General features: G+C 36.4%; 1 protein-coding gene across 2 annotated transcripts in view; it reads right to left on the bottom strand.

The window, feature by feature from the left end:
- LOC148646447 (isoaspartyl peptidase/L-asparaginase) overlaps positions 1-14614 on the bottom strand; it is a 46466-nt gene that overhangs the window by 18862 nt on the left and 12990 nt on the right. For both annotated transcript variants that reach the window (XM_088610804.1, XM_088610805.1), the window contains exon 4: positions 9987-10150. In XM_088610804.1, coding sequence (XP_088466930.1) covers positions 9987-10150 — 164 coding nt within the window. The remainder of the gene's footprint in view (positions 1-9986; positions 10151-14614) is intronic.

Genomic DNA, 14614 nt, shown 5'->3' with positions numbered 1-14614 from the left:
CAGGAAAAGAATCAAGTTAAAATTGGTAGGTGGAAGTCATTTTCCAATGATTCGGGAACATATAACTACAGTAACGAAAAACATACAGAGGATAAAAATTATGACATTTTTTGACAAGTTTTTGACAGTGCTATTTCTGCAGGAGTGACACAAGCAGACATCAGCTAGGATTCTATCATGAAGGAATCTTTAATCTGAAATCTAAAACTATTCAACACAACCGAATCTACATATAGTACATTATTGTGCTTAATTTAAATACACCTCTGTCTTCTTCACACGTCTTTATTTACTGACTAACAATAAAACACATCTTGTGAAAGAGGTTTGTGATAGATAATACTTTATTAATCCCGTAGGGAAATTGATGAGATGATGATAGTGATGGTGATAGCTGAGAGAGAATATTTTCTCCTCCTTGGTTCAGCGTTACAGTACATAACCATCTGATTTATGTCTGACATTAAAAAGGGCCTGAGATTCGCCAGTGTTAATCACAAGCAGTGGTCAGCATTGCTGCCTCGTGGTTTTGGGGCCCTGGGTTCAATTCCTGGGGTGCTGTATGTGTGGAGTTTGTATGTTCTCACTGTGTTTACGTGGGTTTTCCATAGGTGTTTCCTCTGACAGCCCAAAGACATACTGGTAAAATGATTCGATTCTGGGAAAACCGGCCCTCATCTGAATGTGTGTGCCTGTGTTTGTGTGTGCCCTGCGATGGACTGGCGTCCTGTCTAGTGTGTACCATACCTTGCACACCTTGCTTGCAATTTTATGGATTTCTAATAATATTAACAACAACATCAATAATAATGTTTATAATCTGTTTATAAAAATCTGGTGTTGTTTGTGATGCAGAGGCTACTCACAACAAGGACACTTATTAAAAAATACTATTTTGGGAGCTTCTGCGACTGGATTTGTTTCACTGTAAATAATACCTGAGTAACTTAAAGTTGGCACAAAATGCTGTGAAGCCCATGACTCTTTTTCATGTTTGTGTGCTCAAATTCAATAGCAAGTAATGACAATGATAGAAATTGTTGGTGGGAGGTGGGGGAAACAGTTGGGGAATGCTAATTTGGAGGTTTAAATAATGTGTTCTGGAGGTGCGGGGGTTACACACTCTGTTGACCGTCTGTACTGAAGGAGCATTTATTTTAGCTCAGAGCAGAAGCTAATTGACTTTTGAGTTAAATAAAATAAGTGAAAACGTATTTCGGAGACAACTGTGCTTTCTGTCGGCGAATCTCTCTGCATGCTTCCTATGTTATATACGGCCAGGGTCGATGTCTCCCTCCGGAAGGCCACTAGTTAATCAGCCCAAATGAACGCGAAGGGTAATTGAGTTCCCAGGGCTCTGTATTAAAATTAAGAGACAGATCCTTAGACTAACACAGAGCGCACAGCAGTGCCATTAATAATGAAACTGAGACAGGGATGAAAGGTTCCAGATTAGCAAACTGTCATCTAGCACCTCCAGCACACTATTTTTACATGCTCCCTTAGGGTCTGAGGTTACTCTCCACAATCAGCACTGAAACCACTAGCTCGCTCGCTCTTCAGCTTTTATCTCTGTGAAGCGAAGGTGACAATGAAGATCTCTGTGGTGAGAGTGTGTTGGCAGGCCTCCCACAAAGCCTGCTGGACCATTTTCATCACATTCCATATGGCTACAGCTGACTTCATAATGCAGTGCTGTCCAAGTTATTTCACACTGAGACACAGGCCTAAGTACCATAGTGACTGACTTTGAGAGTCATCTTTTTAGGCCATTTCAATTTTAGCAGCCAAGAAAAAAACACTACAAAGCAGTCAACAAGACGATTACAGGCTACGCCTAATACAATCAAAAAGGAAAGGTTTGTAACAAGTAACAAGTACGGTGTCATATATAGAAACTATGACCTTAACATGACCCTAGTGTTTCTGAAAAGCTAAACATTTAATACAGAAGAATCATACAGTTAAAAGGAACAAAAGGGAAAATAAATATACAATAAAGTATAACAGTAATATATGAGGATATCACAATTTGAATCTAGTTGCAATTTACTGACTGAAGAAACAGTGTACTCATGTTAATCAAATTACCGGTATCAACAACCTGGGATAATGGTTTGTTTTATTGAATAAACAGTTCATATTTTCAGGGTATGGTATGGGCATTCTAAGAATAAGAAATCTTAAGAAATATTTTGCCAAAGCGTGAGTACTGTGTTTTTACTACACAGATGCAAGAGCATTACGATGCTAAATGTTTCTGGAGTGATAGGTTTAGTGTCCTATTTTCACAGACTAAATAGAAAGTCATGCTGGGGAAATGCCTAACATTAGCAGCTAATGAAGAGTGTTTCAACACAATGCATCCCACTAACATGTGCAATTTAAAACTAAAAGATTCTTTGTTGTAAAACCAGGAGGGGAACAAACCTAAGCTGAAGTTATAGAACAAATGAACTGATTTAAAATCTAAAACAGAACTCTTCAGGTGTTTTTACTTTATTATGTACCTGTAACAAATTATTTTGCATTTGCACAAATATCTGCTTTCTTGGTTTGCTTTAATACAGTGTAAGATAATATTAATTATACAATATTAAATTAAAGAAATTAAATTAACCAGCATGGTCAGTCCTTGTAACATCCAGGTGAAATCATGTTAGATAGGGTTGAAACATAACCATTGTTTAAATCCTTATGAAACTTTACCACAGCAAAACCACAAGATATGTTTTCAATTTTCCTATGATTAAAGAATGTTCACGCCTGCGTTTCCTACAGATTTTGCTCTGCTTTCACTTCACTTTTCTGGGCTGTCATGATGGTATACAACAGTAACCTTTTGTAAGGGTGACAACGGTATAATAGAATAATTTTACTCCTTGCAAACAGAAATTGCAATAATGCACTTCTTACAAAGAGCCTTGATTGTCTCCAGGGTTATACAAAATTAATTACATTTCATTGATGAACATAACAAAAGAAGAAACACTCCTGCTCGGGATCAGACCAGCTCTGAAATGTAGCCATCTGACAGACACTGACACACCAACAAGGATTATTGTTCAAATTAATAATTATTTTTCACAACTCCCAGTGAAGATGAAAATGAATGCAGTTCAAACAATGCTAGATGTCTAAGTCTTAAAAAAGTCTTGTCAGGTTGACCCCCAGCACTAAAATATTTTGTAGCAGAGACTTCAGTCCTTACCAATATCCCACAGCAGTGGCAGTAAGCCATGCTGAGGTGTGAATGAGTCCCAAGTACCTCCAGCGAGTAGGCTATCACATCATGGAAGCACCCAACAGGCTTAGGAGATGAGTATCTCACATGTTTCTCATTTGTTTAACCAAGGCTTTTCAGTGCTTATTGCCAACCAAGGCAATGGCAGCCGCACATTTCTGCCTGACATACTGCACAGACCTGTTTAAGTAAAGCTGTACCTTTACTTTTCTTGAAGAAAGACAACAGAAAATACAAAATCAATTCATTTTAAACTTTATTATCTTTGTGCTGTCTAGCTGATTTTTTCTTGCAAAATGCACCTTTCACCTACCAAAGCCAAAAAAGTGTGCTAAAATAAAGTCCTACAACACACATGGGGAATCTTTCCTAATACTCTTCCTCCATGTTTTCTCAAGACGTCTAGGCTGGCCGCCGCTACTAAAACAATACAAGAACTACAGTGTGGAATTGAAGTTTTTCAAAGGATCAGTATCCTTACAAAGGAGACCTGGAGCACAGTGTGCGGGAAGCTAGTTCTTTTATTTAACTTGCATCTCTATTTTTGGTGCCTTGAAGAAAGTGCAGCACAATACAGGAAAAAATAGTAAAGAAGCTGACAAATACATTTCATCACTTCTAAAAATGATTTTCAAATAGATTATTTTTTGTTCCAAGAAAAAGAGGGCATCCTGTAGTTTTAAATCCTTTAGAAACATGTGCATAAAACATACCTACTTTTACAGAATTCTGCTTTACAATGAGGCTTATAACAAACTGGGCTCATGGTACAATATTTAGTAGAGATGATTTGCGACAGATTATATTCCACTGTCTATAAAACGTGTTCAGATTGCACCAGGGTCCTCGCCCCCTGAACAGAATCCTCCCATCCATTTATTAACCATTTCAGCCCCTTCAGGGCCACAGGAGAGCCAGACCCCGAGCAGTGGGTTCAAATGGGATACACTGTGAACAGGGCAGACAGAAACACACGCACTCACACCAGGGCCAGTTAACCTACCAGTGTGTCTTTGGACTGTGGGAGGAAACCCACGTGAACATGGGGAGAACATACAAACTCCACACAGACAGCACCCCGGGTCTGGAATAGATCCCAGGCCCCAGCACATGCTGGCCGTCTGTACAGAACCATATCGCGGTAGTCCTATGGTGAACCCCCGAGACCATAATAAAAATGTATATATACTATTAATGTAAAGAAATTCCACAAGAAAGTTCTCAAAAGCTTTAATTAAAGATTTTTAAAATTTTAATTTTGAGCTTTTTTTCTTTTCTTTGGACAGCAGGTGGAAGGATATCTAAATTTTGGGAATAGTGTAAAAGCTTTGGTGTTTATTGAATGCCATAACCATGAATTGAAGAAAGAAGCCAGTGCATAGATTCTTTTTACTTCAATTGTTTAAAGGAATGAGTGCACATACAGTTCTCTTAGTCCTCATCTGAGCGTATTTAGCAAGGCCAAATGACCTTATGAGTCTGCTTGGTAAGAATCGGCTAATATATTGATCTATTTGTTCTCTCATAACAGAATTGTGAATAAGACAAGATTATTTCAAAGGTAGAGATAATTGCAGAGATAATTTCAATTGTTAATATGCATTGGCTCCTACTTCATGACATGATGCAGTCTCTTAGTCATGCGTGTCACTCAGCAGGAATACTATTGAACACCTTCCTCAGATGTTAGGCAAAGTCCTATTTTTGTCAGACAATTTATCAAAAGACTGACACCACTTGAATCAAGTCATATCTCTCAAACGCCCAGTATGTCTCACACTTTATTGCACCATTTTATCAATTTTCACAGTTTGTATCATAAAAGACTGCTCCTAAACTCACAAGTTTTGTTGAGATTTGAGGTGGTTGCCAGACCACTACTACATTATCAAAATCATGATAGTTCATCAAATCAAATAGAATAAAATAATTTCATATAAAAATCCTATTGGACAATGTTATTAGCATATTGTTTACTAACATTATTTTGTAAATCTAAAGGTAACTTAATATAATAGTGCTACTGTTGATGCTGCTGCTGCTTGTGATGATGATGAGTTTTTCACTTGTTTCTACCATGTCCTGTGGGTGGGTAAAGTCCAGGGCTGCTCTTCCTCTTGTTTTTGTTTCCACTCTCCTGCAGACCCCCCTTACTTAGGCTGGACAACTCCTTTTAGATCTCATGGCATCCAAGAGTCAGATGTTTTGTTAATGTTTATTGAATATTTAAGTATGATAAGTTCTGGCTTTTAACCCACTTGGTTAATATATAGTCTCCTGGCCGTAGGACCAGGAGCCTCAAACCTGCAACGACAGGAGTTGCTACAAAGGCGGAGATGGGTAGAGGCAGGATGAATGTAAAAAAAATGTGAGAAGAGGCAAGAGTCTTTAACTTTTTAAAAATGTTTTTAACAGTTTGTTTTTTAATTTTTAACAAATAGGACTCAACAGCTCAGATTAGGGAATAGCTTATCTGACAGTCACTGTATTTCCACTGGATCACCACAGGGCTGTGTTTTGTCCCCCTTAATGTACATTTTGTATGTTTAAGATTGTAAAAGCAAACACACAAATAGACATCTCATTAAATGTGCTGATGACACAGCCCTGGACAGCTTACATAGGGACCCAGAAAACCATCAAGGGCTCATTCTAAATGACTTTAATAAATGGTTCTCTTTGCATTCAAATGTTTTAAAAACAAAGGAACTGGTCATTGATTCTAGGAAAAACGCCACACCCCTCCAACCTACTGTAATTAATGGTCAAACTGTAGAAGTGTCAATGACTACAAGACCTGGGACTGGTCGTAGGAAAAACCTGAGTTGGGACAAATACAGCAATACCATTTATATAAAACTCTTTTTTTCTAAGGGAATTAAGCTGTTTCAAGATAAAATAGAACCATCTTAACTCTTAAGTCTTTTATTAAAAAAGTCTTAATATGCTGTCTCACTTACTGTTTTGGAAATATTACTACCATTGATTGTAATGGGCTGGATAAACGAGTCTATGCAAGTAGCAAATTAATTGGACCAAATCAAATCACCTTAAATATACTCTACAAATATAGGGTGGCAAAGAAAGCAAAGTATATTTTGGATTGTGGGTCTCACCCCCTCCACTGCAAGTTCACACTTCTGTCTGGGAGAGGCCTCTGTGTCCCCAGGTCTGACACTAATAGACACAGGAAATCTTTCGGGCCCACTGCAAAAGCTCTTTCAAACAGTGTATCGGATCTTCTCCCTTATCTTACTGTAACAATGTCGCACTGATTTCTTGGTTGGTAAAATATGTCTCTCGTTGTGTTATGATGTTGGGAGTCTGCTCAATGGGACAAAGCTAGAATTGAATTGATATACTGTAGATATAAGGAAAGTCAGAAATGATTGTGATTTAAAACAGCTGTGTGAGATTGGCTTGTCTATCATTATCCCTCACGAACATCAGTTAAGAACTTCCATTTATTGGAAAAAGATTCCCCTGAGCTTCCTGAAACAGTGATGGGGGCACCTCAACATATGTGTTTCAGGAGGTTCATTAGCACACTGCACTGGAGACAGTGATTCCACTTTCTGTGAAAATTGGCAAGGAGTGATACCAGGAGTTCATCAACACTTTGAGTTTCTGCTGCATCTTCCCTGCAGTCTGATTTTCAGCTCTGTGGAACTTGAAAGATGGTTTTTGAGGTTGGAGAGGTTGCACATGGTGATCACAAGTTCCAGCAAGAGTCAGAGTCTCAGAATGCATGTATTGCAAAATAAGGGAGAGTGTGGAGCAGTGATAAAGGACACCCGAAAAAATCGTTACTTTAATTATGAATAGCTATTGCTTTTCAAAACACCTTCACAAAGAGTCTTGTAAACGATTATTCTTAGAATGCCACAGTGTTTTAAATTGCTCTGCTACGTAGTATTTTTCTTACACTAAGGTTAGTAATAATATTAAAATTGAACTGATTTTCCCCGTAAACCTGTTGTCAAAACAGTCAAAACTTTGATTTAGTTAGACATTGTATGCTTTGGATTGAAGCACTTTCCCTATAATTAAAGTATAACAAACTATATAGTTTATAGTTTCTATAAAGTGAAAGTGAACTATAAGTGTTCAAAATAGAGATTCAAGCAAAGATATTCAGGCTAAAATTTTAAGCAAAACAGCTGTACATATTTTCCAGATATCCATCAAGTTCCGTATTATTCTGTAATTACAAGACCACATACTCCGGGTCTGCCTCTGAGGGCAGAAAAAAAGTCCCTTAACATTAATCTTAAAGATTTAGAGGATTCTTAAAGAATAAAGCACTCTAATCTCATATTTGCATATTTGCAGTTGCTTCACAGCCTCATTTTCAATCTATACCTGAAGTAACACCACAACATTTCTAAAGACACATAGAAGAGGGATGTGGGAGAAAGGACTCCTACTGTATATCATAAACGTATATTTACATCGTTAGATAGGAATCTGTGAGTCATCAGAACATAGGCTGCCAGTTCACATATTTTACTGTCAGCTCAGAAAATGTTTCTATGTTCTGCACTCATGGAGTCTTTCCAGACATTTCCATCCCAAGACATCCCCCCACTAAATTATTTTTAATAATTTCCATTGAAACCAAAATGACTTTGTTTTTAATCTGCAGCGATTCTTATATTTACTTGCAAAGGACATGCAATAGGAGAAGTACATAATAGAATTCAGATCTTAAATATGCTTCAGTCTGAGGCATAGTAGTTCTTCGATAAAAAGGGGCTTATAGCATTTTTCAGCAAGCACATAATTAACCAGTTCACAGTTTAACTTCTATAACTATAACCTTGAATTTTCTCCCTTAAGCATTGCTTTATTAACATTTCCTTATTGGATATTTGATATTCACCTATGATCAAATTACCCCCCTGCTCACTCGCTCCATTTCTGTGAAGCAGACATGTTGCAATCTTTGAATGAACAATGACCTTGCCCCTGTTTTGCAGAGTATATTTTCTTTCTTTTTTTTTCTTCCACACTGGTTTTGTTCTGGACCATTTTAATGGTACAGTATAATGGTGTTTTAGGGGTATTTGACGTGGACAAAACAAATGATAAATCTCATAAATATTTAAATGCTCCAGAAGGTCATTTTTGTGAAACTTGCAAAAATGCAGCTTTCTGTGTATTTCAACGTACAAATCTATATAAATGTAATTAATCCATCCAACAAAGGTTTTTTTTTTCTTTTCATAATTTACTTATAAAAATTAGCTAATTAATTTGTGGCATCACAGGCTTTGTGAATCAAGGCAACTCAAACACGTAATGTAGCCCTAATTAATTAACAAGTGAAGGTTTATCCCTGCTGAAAAGAGAAGAAAGGAAACACAACGTTTCAGCTGTGGAGCTTCTTCGGGCGTCATAGCCGAAACGTTGTGTTTCCTTTCTTCTCTTTTCAGCAGGAATAAACCTTCACTTGTTCCTTTGCAGCCTACGCATGCTAACGCAGCTCCCTACTTGACCTAATTAATGAATTTATTCATATGATTTAAAAGAATGTGTATTCTTTGGTAGAGCGGGTGGAAATATAAATCTTGGTATAAACCCTAGTGTGAGTTGAGGAATGTAGAATAAGCCAATAGACTTATTCAGAGACACTTGTTCAGAATTTGTCTTTTTACTGTTGCACAGAATGTCCAGTGATATTGTGTTGCCTAGGGCTTTCATTTCAGTTCAACTAGCTTAATGATCCAGTTTCTCTCTGTGACACATCATAAAGACCTTTTAATTACAGCATGGTTAATGACTCTTCAGGATATTTCCAAATGAACCAGTAAAGACAGCCTAACTACTATGTCAAATTTATGAACATTCTGAATTCTGCATCATGCACTAACTGGACTGTACTTTATGTGTTTGTTAAGCCACTTTGAGGCCCTATTTTACCTTGCAGTATCTCCACTGGGACTTCTTGCCAGAAGTAAAACTGTTAAAATACAGGAGTATATGATAAAACATATACCCTTTTCCCTCCTGCCTTTTCTTCATGGTATAATATTCACAGTATATCAAATGCATAAGACAAACACTTTTGCATTTTTTTTTGCCTTTTAAGCTTGGCTCAGTCTGATGACCTTTCTTGAGGGATTTCTTTCATGTGCTCTCTATGACAGCAGTGTTCTAAAACTAGAAATCAACTAGAACACTTCAGAAACAGTGAATTTGTGGGGTATTTTTTTTCACTCTTCTATGTAGCTACAAATAGGCTACACTGATTAACAATGTCAGCGTTTGCAGTTTTATGCAACATATCCAGCTCTTGCAATAGAATAAATATAATCATCATCATTATACACAGTATCAAGTAATAATAAATATTTAGGTTACAATAATGACATCACTATATTATTGATTGCGTGAGGATTTTGAAATGTATCAATCCAATTGATGGGTACACTTTATTCATATGCTTTACCTATAGAATAAGCTCATCATATTTCTTGGAATGTCCAGGAGGTCACCTAATGACTAGAATTAGTTTTTTACTTAACAAAAAGAAACCTTTTACAACCTTTTCCTCAAAATAGGTTGAATGTTTACTTTCTCGAACAGCAAGATGAAGGAAGTCTTCTCTGTTGTTTAGGTATGCACAATTTGTAGTCAGTGCACAATTTTTGCCAGCTTGTTCTAAAGCAGAAGAATCAGAATGGAGAACTTGTACAAACCATCGAGAAGGCACTCGTGAGGGGCCATATGCAGGGCTTACCATTGTGAATTGAACAGATCTTTCACTCCTTTTGCATACTTCTGGTAGTGTTCCCACTTCCTCCTCTCATCTTCGGTTACTAATGCTTCTGTGCTCACTCTGGGCATGCCGAGGCTGTTGGCAAACCTGTCCGCCCCTCTGTCTGTCAGCATCACGTGGTCTGTCTGCACACATTAGAGTTATAGCCATGGTTAAGGCAAGTAACAGTGCACATAGAACATCAGTAAAAATGACTGTGAATCACTGCATTAGCAATTTGCATGAACATAATGGAGTGTCAAATAGCTTAATCAAGAGATGAACATTATATGGAATTATATTGCTGCTGAATCCTCTTATGAACAGCCTTTCAGTAACATGCAGAGTAAAAGTAAATAATATGCAATCTCTGTATTTGATCTTATTTCAACTGAAGCAAATGGAGTCTGATTTGTTTTACAATGTCTGACTCTTTTAATGTCAGACATTAAATTTTACATACCTGTCATTGTCAGTATAGGAAATCTTTTAATTTCAATGAATATACATTAAAACCTTTCTTAAAGAAGCATTGCATGGTACTAAAAGGGTGAACAGAATGATGAGAGTTTAGAGTGAGCAGGAGCTGAGTTGTAGGAGGGCCTCTGTTTTTTTCTCTGTTCCAATTCTGTGATGTACAGGGATTTCAGTAAATGCTTATGCAAAAGGAAGGCTTCAGAAACCTCTAATAAAGGCGTGCTAACATCCATTATGCTAAGTGCTTTGAATGTCATTCTTAAAACAGAGGGATTAGGTCTTTGATATGTAGTATCAAGGCTCCTTTAAGCTAACCAATGAGCCTCGCACAGGAGTGACAGATCACCTCAACCTGCTTATTATGTATGGTAACACAATCCATAACCTCTGAGTCACATCTGTGGTTAAATCTATAACTGCAGTGTGAATTTCCTCACTCAGACACCTTCCCCAGATAGATCACAGCAGAACTAATAAAAAGAGAGGTCTTCAATTTACCAAAGTGCAATTCCCCACCAGGTTTTTCAACATAATATTTATCAACCCTCCTCTCCTTTCTTGCCACCATGAGGATTTCTTCTGCTCAGGAACCACACTCGGACTATGTATGGTATGGGTGGGACATTACCTTTGTGCACTCCATCATTTTAAGGGCAAAAAATTAAAGCCAAAAGCACAAAGTGACATAGAGTATGAAGTTCACTGCACCATATAAAATAAACTGTAGGACAGAACTGTCAGTAATCACAGACACTTAAGTTTACGATTTCAATTTTCAAAGACTGATGCAATGGCAAAAAGAGAGCAGAAAGGATGTGTACTGTATGTGAACAGCTCAAGCACATTTTATTTTTTATGACCAAGACATACAGTACAGTATCATTTGAATTTTCTGCATCTGAAAGAAATCTAGAAATAGAGTATCACTCTTTTCCCTCCCAAACACACCCACACATTCTCACATACTGGAAAAACACATGGTATTTACTTTCTCCTATGAGCAATTTCTATGTATGCAGAAAATAAAATGAACAATGACATATAATTTTATTTACTTCATAAATCATCAGAGGATGATTAATCATTATAGTTCCAAAGAAGAGTTAGTTATCTTAAATACCACTCTCCATAAGACTGTCTGATAAGTTTCAACTACTATGTAATGTTCTTAAGATTTTAAATGTGGGATTTGGTCATTTGGGACTGTAGGGAATAATTTTTTTTGGTAATTTTTAGAGGTACAAACTTTGGTTTTGGTTTAACCAATCAGTGCTGAACAAAATGACAAAGAAAGAAAATTGCCTCCGTACTTTTCCATACCTGCAGACTTCTATCAGAAGCCCCCGGAACTTTCTAAATTCTAGTGTGGGAAGAAACTTTATACATTTACTCCTGTATCATGAGTCTGTTGTCACCGGCGATAGGTTATTGCTACATGAAAATAGGAAAAAATAACCTAATTTGACCATGTGAGCCTTTTTATCCTTAATAAGTCCCATGGCTTAAGTGCATGATTGCAGGTACATTTTCAAAGAAATGTATCACCTTTATGTCTTTGAGTGTCGCCATAGAAGTATTCAGGGAAATTCACTTTTTTTTGTAACTCAGCCTACAGCTTCCAGCTTGGGAAGGCCGTGTTATTAAAGTCAGGTTTTCTCTCTGCGATCCAGTCTGTTTTCTGCCTGTCTCCTCTCAGCCACACAGACGTGTTTACTGTTCAGAAGCTGATGGAACTGTAATTGAAGATTAAGGATCACTTTTCCAAATGAGATTTTGCCACAGGAGATGGGAATAGGAGCCCTAGAATTGCAGAGTATATTTTAGTCTCCTTTTCTGTCATTTTGGTAATAAATCTGACTCGCCATCAGGAAATTTCTATCAATGTGGTTTTAGTGAAAATAAAATATTTACATGATCTAGGATCACATAGCTGTTTCATATTTATAAAGAATCAACCACAAGATATTGGAAATATTTGCGTAGGTGTGCAAACTGAAATGGAATTCTATGGACAACAAAACTTTTAATAAGTTTAATTTACTAAGCTGAAAAATACCTCCATCATCAGTCAAATGTGCATTAGGAAATGCATATTCACAGCCAAGTTCATTCCATCCTGGTTTTAACGGATCTATCAGCCTAGCTGACAAGCACTAATCTGTCATTTCAGGCTAACAGAATACCTGCTGCTATTCAATGAGAGAAAGGATTTACATGACTAAATTGTGTTCTGTATAAAACAGCCTGACAGAGAAATGTGTCTTTGTGTGAAACACTGTAGAAGCAGGGGTCAAAATCTTCACATTTTTTGACATCTTTATAATTAAAAAAAGACAAAGTGCAAACATAGTTCCTTGCATCTTTTACAACCTCATTATAGGTTAATTCATATTCATGTATTTTTTACTCTTGTGAGTTTCTACTCAATGTTTTTTAATACCAGTTTACAGCTCATTAACAAGTTAATTCTATTTGGAACTATATAAACAGAAAAAAAACATCTAAAATAATATAAACTGTGTTTGTCTTACATTGTCTTTTCTGCTAAGATTCGGAAGAATATAACTGACTTGTTTTTAAAACAGTATTATATCACTTTATAACATAGCAGCTGCTCTGTTATTCCAGAGATGTATTTATTTAGGAACCACTTAAGAAAGTACCCTTTTATTTTCTTTATTTTATGTTTTTCTGGACTCCTGTAGTAAATTCAGGTTTTTTGGATGCGTTTCATTAAGTCGAACTTAATGGGTGATATTGTTCAAATTTCACTGAAATAGAACAGCTTGTTTTAATTTGATTAGTAATGCTAAAGTGTATTATTAAACTCATCCTGAGTCTGTCAAAAAATTAAATAGACAAAATATTTAATGCTGAATGTCTGGAGTGAGATGTGCAGAACTCATTGATGCACACACATCTTCTCACAACTGTGGGATATGCACAACACGATAAGGAAATGAACTTCCAGACAATTACACATTTTCCTGCCTATCATGTAGCCCACACAACAGGATCTGTCCATTGTGCTATCGAAAGTAATGGCTTTAACACGGTTCTTTGCGCAAAATCTTGTTCAGCATTAACATATTACTCGGCTTTTAAATTTTTAAATATTAAAAAGCTTATTAATGTAATTTTTCTTTGTCAGACTAAACTCTGTAGATCACAGGAAAGAACAAGGGGTCAGTGAAGTCTGATAGCTGCATTGATCAAGGACTGATGAATTTTTAATATAAGGCTGATAAACGAATCTGCCAGTCCAAAGTTGGACCAAGGTCTTTCAGGGCAGTTTTGGCAGATTCCTTGAATCATCAGTTCCTGTGGTTCAGCTCTGTTCATTCTGCATTTTCTCAAATTTATCGAAGTATAAATCCTGAGTTTGGTTCATCCACCCATAACCCATGGCCACCTGGAACAAGGAGGGATTTCGTATAGTTCAATTTAAATTTAGTTTTATGATATTATCACAATAACAAGTTAATTAAAACATTGATCTATATATAATCAGCATTCTCTTGTGGAATCATCTCTTAATTTTACATAAATATTCATCTATTGTTGTCTTTTTCTGTGTGACTAGAAGTAGGTTTCTTTATTTCAAGAGTATGTTAGCTTTACATAAAACCATTCCAGTATAAACTTCACGGCTTTGAAGCCCCTTGGTGAACCAGTGAAATAGAAAGCTTGCATAGTATTTAGACTACACTTAAATAATTTCCTGTGCTCATTCCCACTCTTTTATCTTTGAGAACTATTGTCAAAACAAATTAGAATTTAATAATTGTGTAAGACCACATACATGAAACAACTTTAAAATGATTATGTGCACATGCGCACATGAATAATCGATATTTTATTTAAGGTAAAGGCCCTGGGTATTAGATCTGCTATATCTAATATATATATATATATTTATAAAATATATTCATCCATATATTTTGAACTGTGATTAGTATGCCTGACTTTCAGAGCTTGTCTTTGTTATCCCGTATAGTATGTCTTCAATTCAGAAATGTTTCCAAACTCATCACAGATAACATCTTCAACAAGGTATTAAGTAGCAAGAGAACAAGACAGTCTAACTGAGTATACAAATACTCACAGCTGGTTCTGGAGAAATGCAGGCTCCT

Source organism: Lepisosteus platostomus, chromosome 17 (assembly GCF_059453375.1).
Source record: "Lepisosteus platostomus isolate fLepPlt1 chromosome 17, fLepPlt1.hap1, whole genome shotgun sequence".
NCBI classification, from domain to species: domain Eukaryota; kingdom Metazoa; phylum Chordata; class Actinopteri; order Semionotiformes; family Lepisosteidae; genus Lepisosteus; species Lepisosteus platostomus.
Note: the sequence above shows the minus strand (reverse complement) of the source record. Positions and strands in the feature narration are given on the sequence as shown.